Below are 11,656 nucleotides of genomic sequence, written 5' to 3'. Positions count from 1 at the left end.
AAAAATAAGGTTTGACATGAAGTAAGAATAGTGCCAATAAATTTCAATTTTATATTTAAAACTTATATTATGGTGTTTGAAAATTTAATACTAGATTGTTGTAATTTAGTATTAAAACTAGATTGTTGTAATAAAATATATTATTTCAATTATTTTATTCCAGCAATTGTATAAGCTAAGCTTGAAGAAGAAAAAGTTGCAATAGAAGATGAAGATCTAAGAAAGCAATTTCTCTTTCCTTTACTGTATATTTGATTTCGTATATTAAATCTTTTCCCTGCACATAATACAGGGTAGTGATGTATAGATATATACACTTAAGTTTTAGAATAAGGACAAAAAATAACTAACGAATCTTTTGTATAGCTGGTAAAGAATAATTATATGGCAGATGTTGTTAGGAGAGCATACACATCAGCATCAGCGAGAGTATATACACCAACGACACCAGCGAGAGCATACACACCAGTGACACCAGCGAGAGCATACACACTAGCGATACCAGCGAGAGCATTCATATCAGCTTCTACATGGCTCCTTCTGCTGACGAGGCAATTTGTTCTCCCTTGACAATTTTAAATTGATATTGAATATTAAATTTATTATAAGATATGATAATTATATTTTTAAATAAACTATAAGCTTGAGCAAATTGTACTTATAGAAAAAGTGAATCGAATTTGTTGATATTAAAAGACATGGAATAATAGATATGATTTCGTTTTTAATTTAGTTAGAAAAGATGGAATGTTTTAAGAGAAGTTAAATTTAAAAACTAATTTAGAACATAATTTCAAACGAAAAAACATAAGTTATCAAATAATGAAATTTACCATATAGCTTAATCGGTTAAGCATCGTCATTACTCTTGCAGACACTATTCTTAACGGACTAAAATATGTGTGCAGTCAAGAATTACATTTTTTTAGCTTTATATTTTTCATAAAGCATATTAAAATAATAAAATCATATATCTTTCAATTTTGCATTTAAATCATTTATTAATTTGAAACCATTACTTCAAAAGAATATTTTAATACATCTGCATTAAAAATTTTATAAATATTTAACCATAATAAAAAAAGAAAAAAGAAATAATAAAATAACTTAAGGATTATGGAAAAAAGATTAACATTTCTTTAGACATAAATGAAGAAGTATGGGGAATTTTTTTTTTAAATATATATATATATATATTGCAATTTAACTATAATATTCTACCTGTTATAGATACAAACGTACTACACATATATTTGTATGAAAATTGAAGGGACATACACACACATGCATACCGACACTGTTTAGAGTATGTAAAAAAAATGAAAAAATATATTTTTTTAACTTAACAATTTAAACACTTAAAGTTAATGGTGATTTAAATTTTTAAAGTTAAGCGAGGTTGAATATTCAAACTCCTATAAATTGCAAATAACAATATTACTTTTCAAAATTTACATTTTTTTAATTAAATACTAATATCATATTAGATAAGATTATGACTGTATTAAAAAGACATAAATTTACTTAAATTGATCGATTTTATCTTTTTAGTCTAATTTAATGATAATACTATCACAAGAAGTTGAAGGATCATTCTAATATTCAGTTCTCCTAGTTATTGTTATTGTTATTATTTTGCTGTTAATTAGTTGTAATGCCTTAGGTTTAGGATTCAGATCGATTTTTTAGAACCTTAGACATATTAGAAACATTTGTTGCATTAGTAAAACTATAGGATGAGAGTATTAAACTCAACAAAGATTTAGTTAAGTTTCAAAGCAAGATATCATTGCGTTCAAATCTATTCGATTAATTTAGGTTTCATATAAATTAGTTGTATCTTGTTTTATCCGTTTCTAACCGCTTTCGTTTTGTTTTGAAATATTCGAATATAAAGAAAAAGGAAAGCCATGAAAGCTAGTAATTAAATATATGGTTTTGTTTTCACTCTTTCTCATGGCCGACCCAACATGTGAGAGTTATTCAAATTTCACATGGGATGGAAATTGCAATTGAATAATCTTCTTCATAACACATTATATTTTATTATTAATTAATTAGCACAAAAAACATGTGAAGAAAAAGAAAAATGAGTGGCTGATAAAATAAGAGATATCACTTTCTCAAAGGCAAAATAAAGGCAAAGGCCAAAGCCTCCATAACAAAATATGTCTATTTGTTTTCAAAAACTTTCTTATAAAAGATAGTGCATGAAACAACAAACTTCTCATTTAGGGTTCTTTTCCAATCTTTTGTTTGAATAAGGAGTTGGATGTAAAGTTGTGAGTTTGGTACTCTCTAAATTGCAACCTCCCATTATTATCCTTTCTACCTAATTTTTGTACCTAATGTTTTCTCATCTTATTATTATGTCATTTTTTATTATACATATAAAATTTCTTAAGCTTTTAAGTCGGGTGGTGATAATCAAACTAACATGATATCATAGAGAGTTCATGTTGGGTGCGATCATACCAGCATTAATGCATCAGATCCTATCAAAACTCCGTAGCTAAGCGTGTTTGGACGAGAGTAGTACTAAGTTGGGAAACCACTTGGGAAGTCCTCATGTTGTACCTCTTTTTAAGATATCATAGAGAGATCAGGTGAGTTTAGATTTTCTACAGTACCATTTTTATTTTGACATTTTGTGAGACAAATTAATTTTATAATTAACACATCGGTATTTCTTAATAGAGATTTAACTATTTTAAAAAAATATATTTTCTAAAATGAATTATTTAGTCATGTGAATTCCAACTAGTATCCATATATACTTTCAAATAATTTGTTTAAAGTTGAATTTGGGATGATTTTAAATATCAGTTAACAAACTTGTAATTTTTAGGGTTGACTGCCCCCCAGCTTAATTAGTAGGGTGGTGTTTGCACGTGTGAAAAGAAATGTTTTCCAAACAAAATAAATTCTATAAGTACCTTTAGAAAAATCAATAATTTAAATTGTGTATAATTACTTCTTGAAATGATTTTAGATTATCATAATTTTTTCTTTCAAAAAAACTTTTAACAATAAAAAGTACTTTTCAAAACTTGGATTAATTCAAAAGTCATTTTTAGATGTATCTCTTAAAGGGTTTCTCCAAAGATAATTTTTTTTAATTAGTTAAATTTTTTAAAAGTCTTTTTTTATTTAATTATTAAGCTTTTTATTTCTTAAAATGACACTTTTGATTATTTGAAATCATTCAAAAACCTATATATACGAAGTTTATACTAAACACATTTTAAAACGTATTGTTTCACCAATAATTATTTCAATCCATATTGGAATACCTAACTCCAAAGAAATCAATCGATGAGAATGACTTTTAAAATTCAAACTTTGATAGAAAAAAGTTAGAAAACGATCATGTCAATAGATTATAACATATAAGATTTATCGATCAAGTTAGTTATAGAAAATGGATTTAGAGGTATGTACCGTATCAAGGCTAAAATAGTTATAGTATGATGTCATGTTAAATTTTTCCTAATGTGTATTACAATTTTACCCATACACCTTACCTAAATATTTTAACCCTACATACATTCCTAGTTCTCAATAGAAAATATACATGTGTGTGCTAGCTTTTATTTAAGAAACCTCATCACAAATGATGAGATTTTATTTAATTAATTACTTCATATTTTTTAATTAAAACTTTTACAATAACTCCAATCACAAAACCTAAATCAAATGATAACAAATTAACAACTCATCATGAAAAAAATCTCAACACTATCATGTTTTTTTTTTGTGAAATACAAATGACGAACAACCAAAACATAACTACTATGATATCGACATGGGAGCATTTTGTTAAAGAAATATTCTTGGGTGCATCATGAGTCACACTCATCTTTGTGCAGCTTTAACATGAAATTACATCTTAAAATTAATTGACAATGATAGGAGTAGCTCATGTATCTTATAAAGATTCTGAAGTCCCTTAAATTTTTCAGTGTGAGATCCTCAACATGCCCTCTCAAGATGGATGTCTCTTTAGGTTGATCACTTTTGGATCAAACTCGATTTTTTTTTTTTTTTTTGTGACTAAATACTCGTTTAGGCTTTATGAGTTTGTTACCATATTAGATAACATGGAGATCCATTTCAAAACTAATTGGTTAATTTCAAACGGGTATTCAGTAATTTAATTTAGTATCAAAGGAGGAGGCCATGTGTTTGAACTCAATGTCATTTCTTCCCCAATTATTATTAATTTCTATTTGTTAGGTCTTTTACAAATTTTCAAACCCACAAGTTAATACAATTAAATTTACCATAACTCATCACAATTTAAACTTGTGGGTCAATTAGTGATTTAACACATCCTGACCCACGTCTCAGTTATCCAATCAAATGTTTGTCACATGAAAAACTTTTTGTTTCATTATGTGATTAAAACATAATGAATATGAAGCTTAGTGTAGTCTAGATTGCACTAAAATATTACTTTTGAATGAAAGAAAGATGGTGTGAGATTACGATAATACTCGACATGTGATAACATGTTAAAACGAGTGGACATGAATGTAGGGAATCACATGTGAAAGACTTTTAATTTGCTTCAAAATTGAGCAATGCAAGAGTTAGGCTCACGTCGATCTTTCAAGGTTGCATGGCCATGCAAGAGAATGGGATATGTATTTATGTGAAAGATGAGGAGGAAAAAAGGCTTCACTTGCTCGACAAGAATTATGTATGGATTTGATTTCTCTTTCATTACGTGTCAATTTCTTGTGGCTTTAGTTTGGTAAGCAATAATTATAAAGCTTCATTTATTAAATTAAAAATAGGGGGGAAAAAAAAAAAGAAACCACTTGTTTTCAAGTTGTTTTGAGCATCATTTTTAAAAAAGCAATCTCTTATTAATTATTTGGTAATAAAGATTGTTATGCCTTTTCATTTATATTATTGTCTAAATTGGTTTGAAAAAGTTATTTTATCCTAAATTATTGAGAGTGGTAGAGAGTGAGATATCTAGATAATTATTAGATTATAAATAAATTGCCATTATAAGAAAGAAATTAAAACCCCAACTTAACCATAACTGATCAAATAGTACGTATTTATGGTTTAAGGTTTGAATATTTTCTCTCTAATTAAAATATAATATTGAAAAACAAGATATCGTTTAAATAGTAGAATTAGGATTAATCACATGGTGGGAAAGTACGTGCATGTATTAAATTTTAGAGTGATAATAATATTATCAACATGAATATAGCTCAATTGACGAGAATTATCGATTTTGAAGTCAAATCATTTATTTTTCCACCGCAATATTAAAAAAAAAAAATGATATTCATGTCACTATCTATGACCAACCCTTTTGCTTTCTCAAAAATGGATTGCAACTTGCATGAATAATGAAGATGAATTCTTCCTCAAACTCTTTTAGAAATTGACCAAATATTTTACAATAGTCATGACATTGATGGTTGAGCTAGAATAATATTAAGTTAGACTTTAGATTCCTATTCCATATTCTCAAATCCTCCCCATAACTTTTGGCCATACATGGTTTCGTGAAAGAAAATAAATGGTTTTATGAACTTTTACTTCAAAGAAAGCGAATTACTTTGAAGCACTTAAATCCTACTCCATTACCATTTTCAAGTTATCACATATGTGAACATTTTGGAAACTCCAAAAAAAAAAAAAAAAGTTAAAATAAGTTTAGTCTATGAAGTTTTGGTTAGAACAAATGTCACGAAAGGTTGCTACGCCATGGAGAAATCATGCCTTGAAAGCAATTATAGTGTGACCTCGGTGCTAATCGCTATGTCGGTTGGCTCCCAAGATTAACGCAGCCTCCAAATTTTCAGGCGTGCACTCGTCGAAAAAATGGACTAGAATCAATGAGAAGGTTGCTCAAAACAGAAGAACAATTTGATGAAAACAGAAGAGGAAGTAAGAAACAATCAGTTGTGTGTCTCCTCTCTCATGTGTGATCTCTATTAAATAGTAGAAGAGACAATAAGTAGATGATGAACGGTCATATAAACATTCATAAACAGACAAATGAACAGCCGGGACAAAAGAACAGTATTAAAAAAAATTAAATAATTAAGTAATAATAAAAAAAAGTTGGTTTTTTTTGCACAAGTGCGATTGCCTAAACCTGCCTAGATGGACAATAGCGACACACACATGTGGTGAAAGGTTATACTTCCGTCACCAACACACTTTGGATGCTCATCTAGAATGCCTTGGTATTTATACTTTCTAAGCAATTCCAAATCTATACATGTGGGACAAAGCTCCCTACTCCCCTTAACTTTTCCTATAAGCCTAAGTCCAAAAGTCATTTCCAACCATTTTAAATTTACATATATTTGGTCTTTGAACTTTAAAATATCTAATAGGTCCTTGAACTTTCAGATTTGTGTTTATTTGATCTCTAAACTTTCAAAAAATATATAATTGATATTGAAAGTTTAGGATTATATTATTAGACATAAAGTTTAATTTTGTATTGTATCTAATTTATCAATTAATTTTTACTAGTTTTGAATGTACAGAGACTATTATAACAAAATTGAAAATTTAAAAACCTATTATTAAACATTTCTAAAGCTTAGATATCTACACAACACAAATTTTAAAGTTTAGAGACCTTAACCTAACAGTTATATATATATATATATATTATAATTTAAACCAATTAACAGACGAACACTATGCAATAAGGTAGCTAGCACAATATAGCCCTAATATTATAAGGCATGATAGAAGAGAGAGATGTACATCAAGGGGAAATGATACTCATATTTGGATATATATATATATAAATATAAGAGAGAAAATATGCAAATTTTTAAACACAAAAGCCATATATATGCTTTAGTCTACTTATATATATATATATATATAATATAACTGGAAAAATATACATATATATTTTTTCCAAACTATATATAGACAACCCTAATGATATATTGAACCAAAATAATGAAATATTTTAAGTTCAAAATATCATCCAAATATATATTTTTTTTAATTTATTTGATTTTATTCAGCATTGAGAAGTTGCATAGACCAGAGATCCTCCATGCTCCAATAATTGTCATTGGAATTATCAGTTGGGGGCAAAGGCACTGAAAAAGCATCAATGTTTTGAGAGTATGTTGGAGGAGAATAGGTTTCCATTGGATCCATTGTGTATGAAATTTGGCAACTACTTGAACTTGCAGCTTGTTCATTTATTTGATGATCTTGAGATAGTAATATATTTGTGCTGCTTGGAGTGTGGAACACATGGGATTGCTTTATGTGTTTTTGAATTCTCGTCCTCCAATAGTTTTTTATCTCGTTATCGGTCCTTCCCGGAAGATGCTTTGCTATTTTTGACCACCTATACGAATATATTCAAACATAACGTATACATTAGAAAGATGGAGAAACATCTTCATAAGATACGACATGAGTTATCACTTCTCCTCACTGTTAGTTGGTTTTGAGATGAAACTTCATGTTTATCTAATATGATATCAAAGACATTCAAGAAGTCCAAATTAAACAGACATTCGGTCCTAACAAAAAATAATTAAGTTATCCATCTCATTGTCAATTGACTTTGAGATAAAAACTCATGTTTATCTCATAATATAATCTTGTCAAAACAAACCCTTATTTTTTATTTTTATTTTTTTGACAATATATAAAGTGGGCAATCGAACCTTGAACCCCAAGGTTGAGGTGAGGATGATATTACAAGTTTATGTTAGTTGAGTCTATGCTCATGTTAGCTAGTAACTAACTTTGACAATTTCAAAATGGTTAAAATCATTTTGTTAATATTCTATTAAAAAATATATAATTAATTTTGAAAGATTAAAGACGTATTTTGGAATAATTTTGAACCTGATAAAAGTGATATTTATAATTTAAAAAGTGATAAAAGTTTTGAAATAACCGTCATATATTATTGATGATATAAATAATAAATATAGGGAAAATGACAATGGGACAACAAGAATAATCATCAACAACCAAGACAAGAATAGATGGAAATCAGAAAATGTGCAATAATAATATATATTTACACACATGTTTGAATTGAGATAAAATGAAATGCATTTATAGCCATGAAAATATGAGGCAATTATTTATTTTTATTTTATGTATTTCATATATTTGTGGGTTAAATTTGATTGGTCATGTTCTATGGCTGAAAATCAATCTCCTCCACATATGACTTCTTGTATTTAAAGGAGTCTAAAGATCCCAAGATCTTGTAAGGATTTTGTAAAAAAGTTCACAAAATCAAATCCAAAAAAAAATATATATATATGTCAGATTCATTTTCAAGTTTCCAACTTGAGAAGACAATGCTGAATCTCAGGTAGTGTTCTTCAAAATGGCTGCTGAAAGAATATTCATTTTCCCCCTCACAACTTTTTTCAACTCTCTATTTAAAAATAATAATAATAATAATAATTAAAAATTTAAAAATTTAAAAATAATCTTTTTATTGAATAAATCACTTTTGGTATNTAATAATAATAATAATAATTAAAAATTTAAAAATTTAAAAATAATCTTTTTATTGAATAAATCACTTTTGGTATCTTAAAATTTCAAACATATTTTTTAGTATGGAAATTCTTAACTTTCAATCATTTTAGTTCCTGAATGTTCAAAACATCAGTAGAAAATATAGTTTTATTTAGTTTTAGATTGTTAATTAGATGAGTAATGATGATCAACAAGTTTTGGAAAATATTAATAATTGTTTTTTGCATTATTTATTTATTATAATTTTAGCCATATCAATGGGTAGAGCCAAAAACAAAAGTTATGGATTTTTATTTTTTATTTTTTTTTTTTAATTTTGGTAAAAGGGTATTGGGTCATATCAAGACAAAGAAAATGGTGGCTGTTTGTTTGTTTCTAAAATTATTGTCTTTTTTTAATTTCCTTTTCTTTTTGCTTATGAATAAAAAGGAATATCCATGTGGCTAAGTGCTGTGGGTTTAGCTAAAAATGGAAAACTTTTATTGCAAAATGTCCTCTCTTTTTCCTTATATTCCCACCAGCTGTAATTATAAACACATATTTTTCTTCAAATAAATGTATAACTTAATTTCCTTTTTCAATATAATTTTTTACTAATTTTCTTTTAGTATTTATATACATATATTGATATATGAGGTACGTGCATATGTGCATGTATATTATATATGTATTTTTAAAAAAACAATAAAGACGAAAAATTCAAACTATGGATTGCTAATAAATATTATATGCTAGTTGAGCTATGCTCGCGACATAGAGAACAGTAAAACTTTACTTTTGAACTATATATAGTTTTTTAATTATTAAAACGGTTAGTAGGGATGACGTTAATTTAAAATAATAGTAATAATAAATTAAATTATGGACCTTTTATTATATTTTTCTAATTTAGGAAAAATCGTACAAGTCCATCTAGTTGTGCAGTTAAATTTTACCACATGACAAATATTCTTTTAAGAAAAGATAATTGGATTGTCTTTTTACTATGTAATTAAAATTGGTTATATGAAAATGTGTAGTTACACCTAATCATTGTTTAATTAAGAGGACTTAATTGCTCTTCTTTCTTTCTTCTCTCTACCTTTTATGTAAAGATCTCATTCAATATAATCATTATTTTTTCTACTTTTGATAATTAAATCTCATTAAATAGTACTAATATATTGGCTTGGATTTCTTAAAGATAAACTTTAAAATCTTTGAAGAAAAAAAGAGTAATAAAGAACCAACCTTGATCTCTTAGAAAATATAAATTAATTATAAAAAAATATACATGTAATATTTTTTAACACATAGTTAGACTTTTTTTAACAAAAATAATCTAAAATAGAAAGAAGGAAGATACGTGAGAAAATCTAGAAAAATAATAAACACAACAAAATAAAATAAACTTCCGACGAAAAATATGAATTGGGAAAAGAAATATTTGTTCATTCTTAGAGAATAAAAAAAAAGTTAAAAATCAAAATTATTACATACCCCATGCAAAATCTTTTTTTTCTTTCAATTCTCTCAAGTAGATAATAGAAAAATTAACAAAAAAAAAAACGTGCTGAAAAATGAGAATCTAAATATATATATATATATATATAGGTAAATCAGAATTTTGGTGGCCATGAATCTAAAACANCAATTGCAAATCTTTTTCGTGGCCATGGAAGCCTCAAAGTATTCTTCCTACCAAACATCTCTCTCTCTCCCCTACAAATCCTTTAAAATGAGACTCCAAAATCTCACCCCAATTCCGCCGGTCGGCCGGTCGGCTGGTAACCGGAGAAGAAAAAAATTGTCATCGATCCTCCTTTTCTCAATAAAAATTGATTAATTTTCGGTTTTTAGACCTGATAAAATCTTATAACATTTTTTTTTCTTTATAACTATATCGATTATATGTCCAATATTTAAATTCTCCCTTTACTTCTACACGTTAAACTATATATTAAAAAAAAGATATAATGTATATTAGTTCGAATTGGAATTTGATGTCATATTTGAAAATACATATTTATATTAATACTATTTATACGTAAAGACTTCCCAAAAAAAAAAAAAAAAAAAACTTACTTGTTTCCCCATTTTGCATGCAGTTCCATAATCAACAGTTGTTCCTCCGGGGTGATGTTGCCTCGTCGGACATCGGGACGTAGGTAGTTCAGCCACCGGAGTCGACAACTCTTCCCGGTACGTTTTAGACCTGGAACGACGTTTTATCGAGGAGAAGAAGAAGGAAAAAATTAGGGTTTTTTTAAAGAAACTTTGAGGAAAAGAGGGAGAGAGTTAGATTATTATTACCAGCAGATTTAGCAAGAGAGTTCCAAACACCTTCACCATGATTGGCTATGTAGTTGATGAGAATCAAATCTTCTTCCATAGTCCATGGCCCTTTTCTAACCTCCACATCTTGTGGTGAATTATTATTATTATTATTGTTGCATGCTCTTTTATCCATATTTTTTTCTATAATATCTCTCCTCAAAGAGAGAGAGAAATGAAAGAAAGAGAGAAAAAGATGGAAGATAGAGAGAGATGAAGAGTTAATAAGATAAAGGGGTTGCTAGGGTTTTTATAGAGAAGCCAAATAAGATTAGATGCTTGTTACTAATATTGAGCTTTGTAAGTACATGCTATCATACTTTTACTTCTCTCTTATATTCTTTATAATGATGATGTGATATATATATACATAACTCATTTATATGACGTTGGCAAATACTTATGTGACTGGGAGGAATAGTCTATCTATCTTATAAATATTTGTGGTGTCTCTTGATTTTTCGGTGTAAGATTTTCAACACACATACATTTAATTATCTCAAATATTTTTAAAAACACAAAGTGTTATTTATTAATTAGTTAGATCTTATAATTAATTAATTAGAGCAAGGTATGAGTTTTTCTTTTCCTTTCTTTCTTTTTCTCATATATATAGAGGTTGAATTATAAGTTTTCGCGTTTAAACTTTTAAGTAGTTTAACCGGTATCTGAGCTTTATAAAATATTTAGTAGGTCTATAAATTTTTAATTTTATTTTTAATAGATGTCTGAGATATTAAAAATTAATAATGGATTGATTTATTATATATAAGATTAAAGTTTTTGTCCATAGGAATTCTAAACTTTCAATGTTGTTTAA

General features: G+C 27.3%; 1 protein-coding gene and 1 pseudogene across 1 annotated transcript; one reads left to right on the top strand and one right to left on the bottom strand.

The window, feature by feature from the left end:
- Positions 1 to 2,461: 2,461 nt before the first annotated feature.
- On the top strand, positions 2,462 to 2,580 carry LOC120092227 (annotated as a pseudogene).
- Positions 2,581 to 7,002: 4,422 nt separating this feature from the next.
- LOC120090302 (MYB-like transcription factor EOBII) lies at positions 7,003 to 11,207 on the bottom strand. Its single transcript, XM_039047878.1, has 3 exons — positions 10,816 to 11,207; positions 10,588 to 10,717; positions 7,003 to 7,360 (listed from the first exon to the last, which is right to left on the bottom strand). Exons 1-3 carry the CDS (start codon positions 10,970 to 10,972, stop codon positions 7,018 to 7,020), a joined length of 630 nt encoding a protein of 209 aa, XP_038903806.1. The 5' UTR covers positions 10,973 to 11,207; the 3' UTR covers positions 7,003 to 7,017.
- Positions 11,208 to 11,656: the final 449 nt, after the last annotated feature.

Source organism: Benincasa hispida, chromosome 11, assembly GCF_009727055.1.
Source record: "Benincasa hispida cultivar B227 chromosome 11, ASM972705v1, whole genome shotgun sequence".
Taxonomy (NCBI): domain Eukaryota; kingdom Viridiplantae; phylum Streptophyta; class Magnoliopsida; order Cucurbitales; family Cucurbitaceae; genus Benincasa; species Benincasa hispida.
Note: the sequence above shows the minus strand (reverse complement) of the source record. Positions and strands in the feature narration are given on the sequence as shown.

Excerpts from the sequence above, each read along its gene's own strand:
- LOC120090302 (XM_039047878.1), bottom strand. The coding sequence starts at position 10,972 with ATGGATAAAAGAGCATGCAACAATAATAATAATAATAATTCACCACAA. Across the intron at positions 10,718-10,815 it reads CTCTCTTGCTAAATCTGCTG|GTCTAAAACGTACCGGGAAG; the intron begins GTAATAATAATC and ends ACGTCGTTCCAG. Across the intron at positions 7,361-10,587 it reads CATGCAAAATGGGGAAACAA|GTGGTCAAAAATAGCAAAGC; the intron begins GTAAGTTTTTTT and ends ATATTCGTATAG.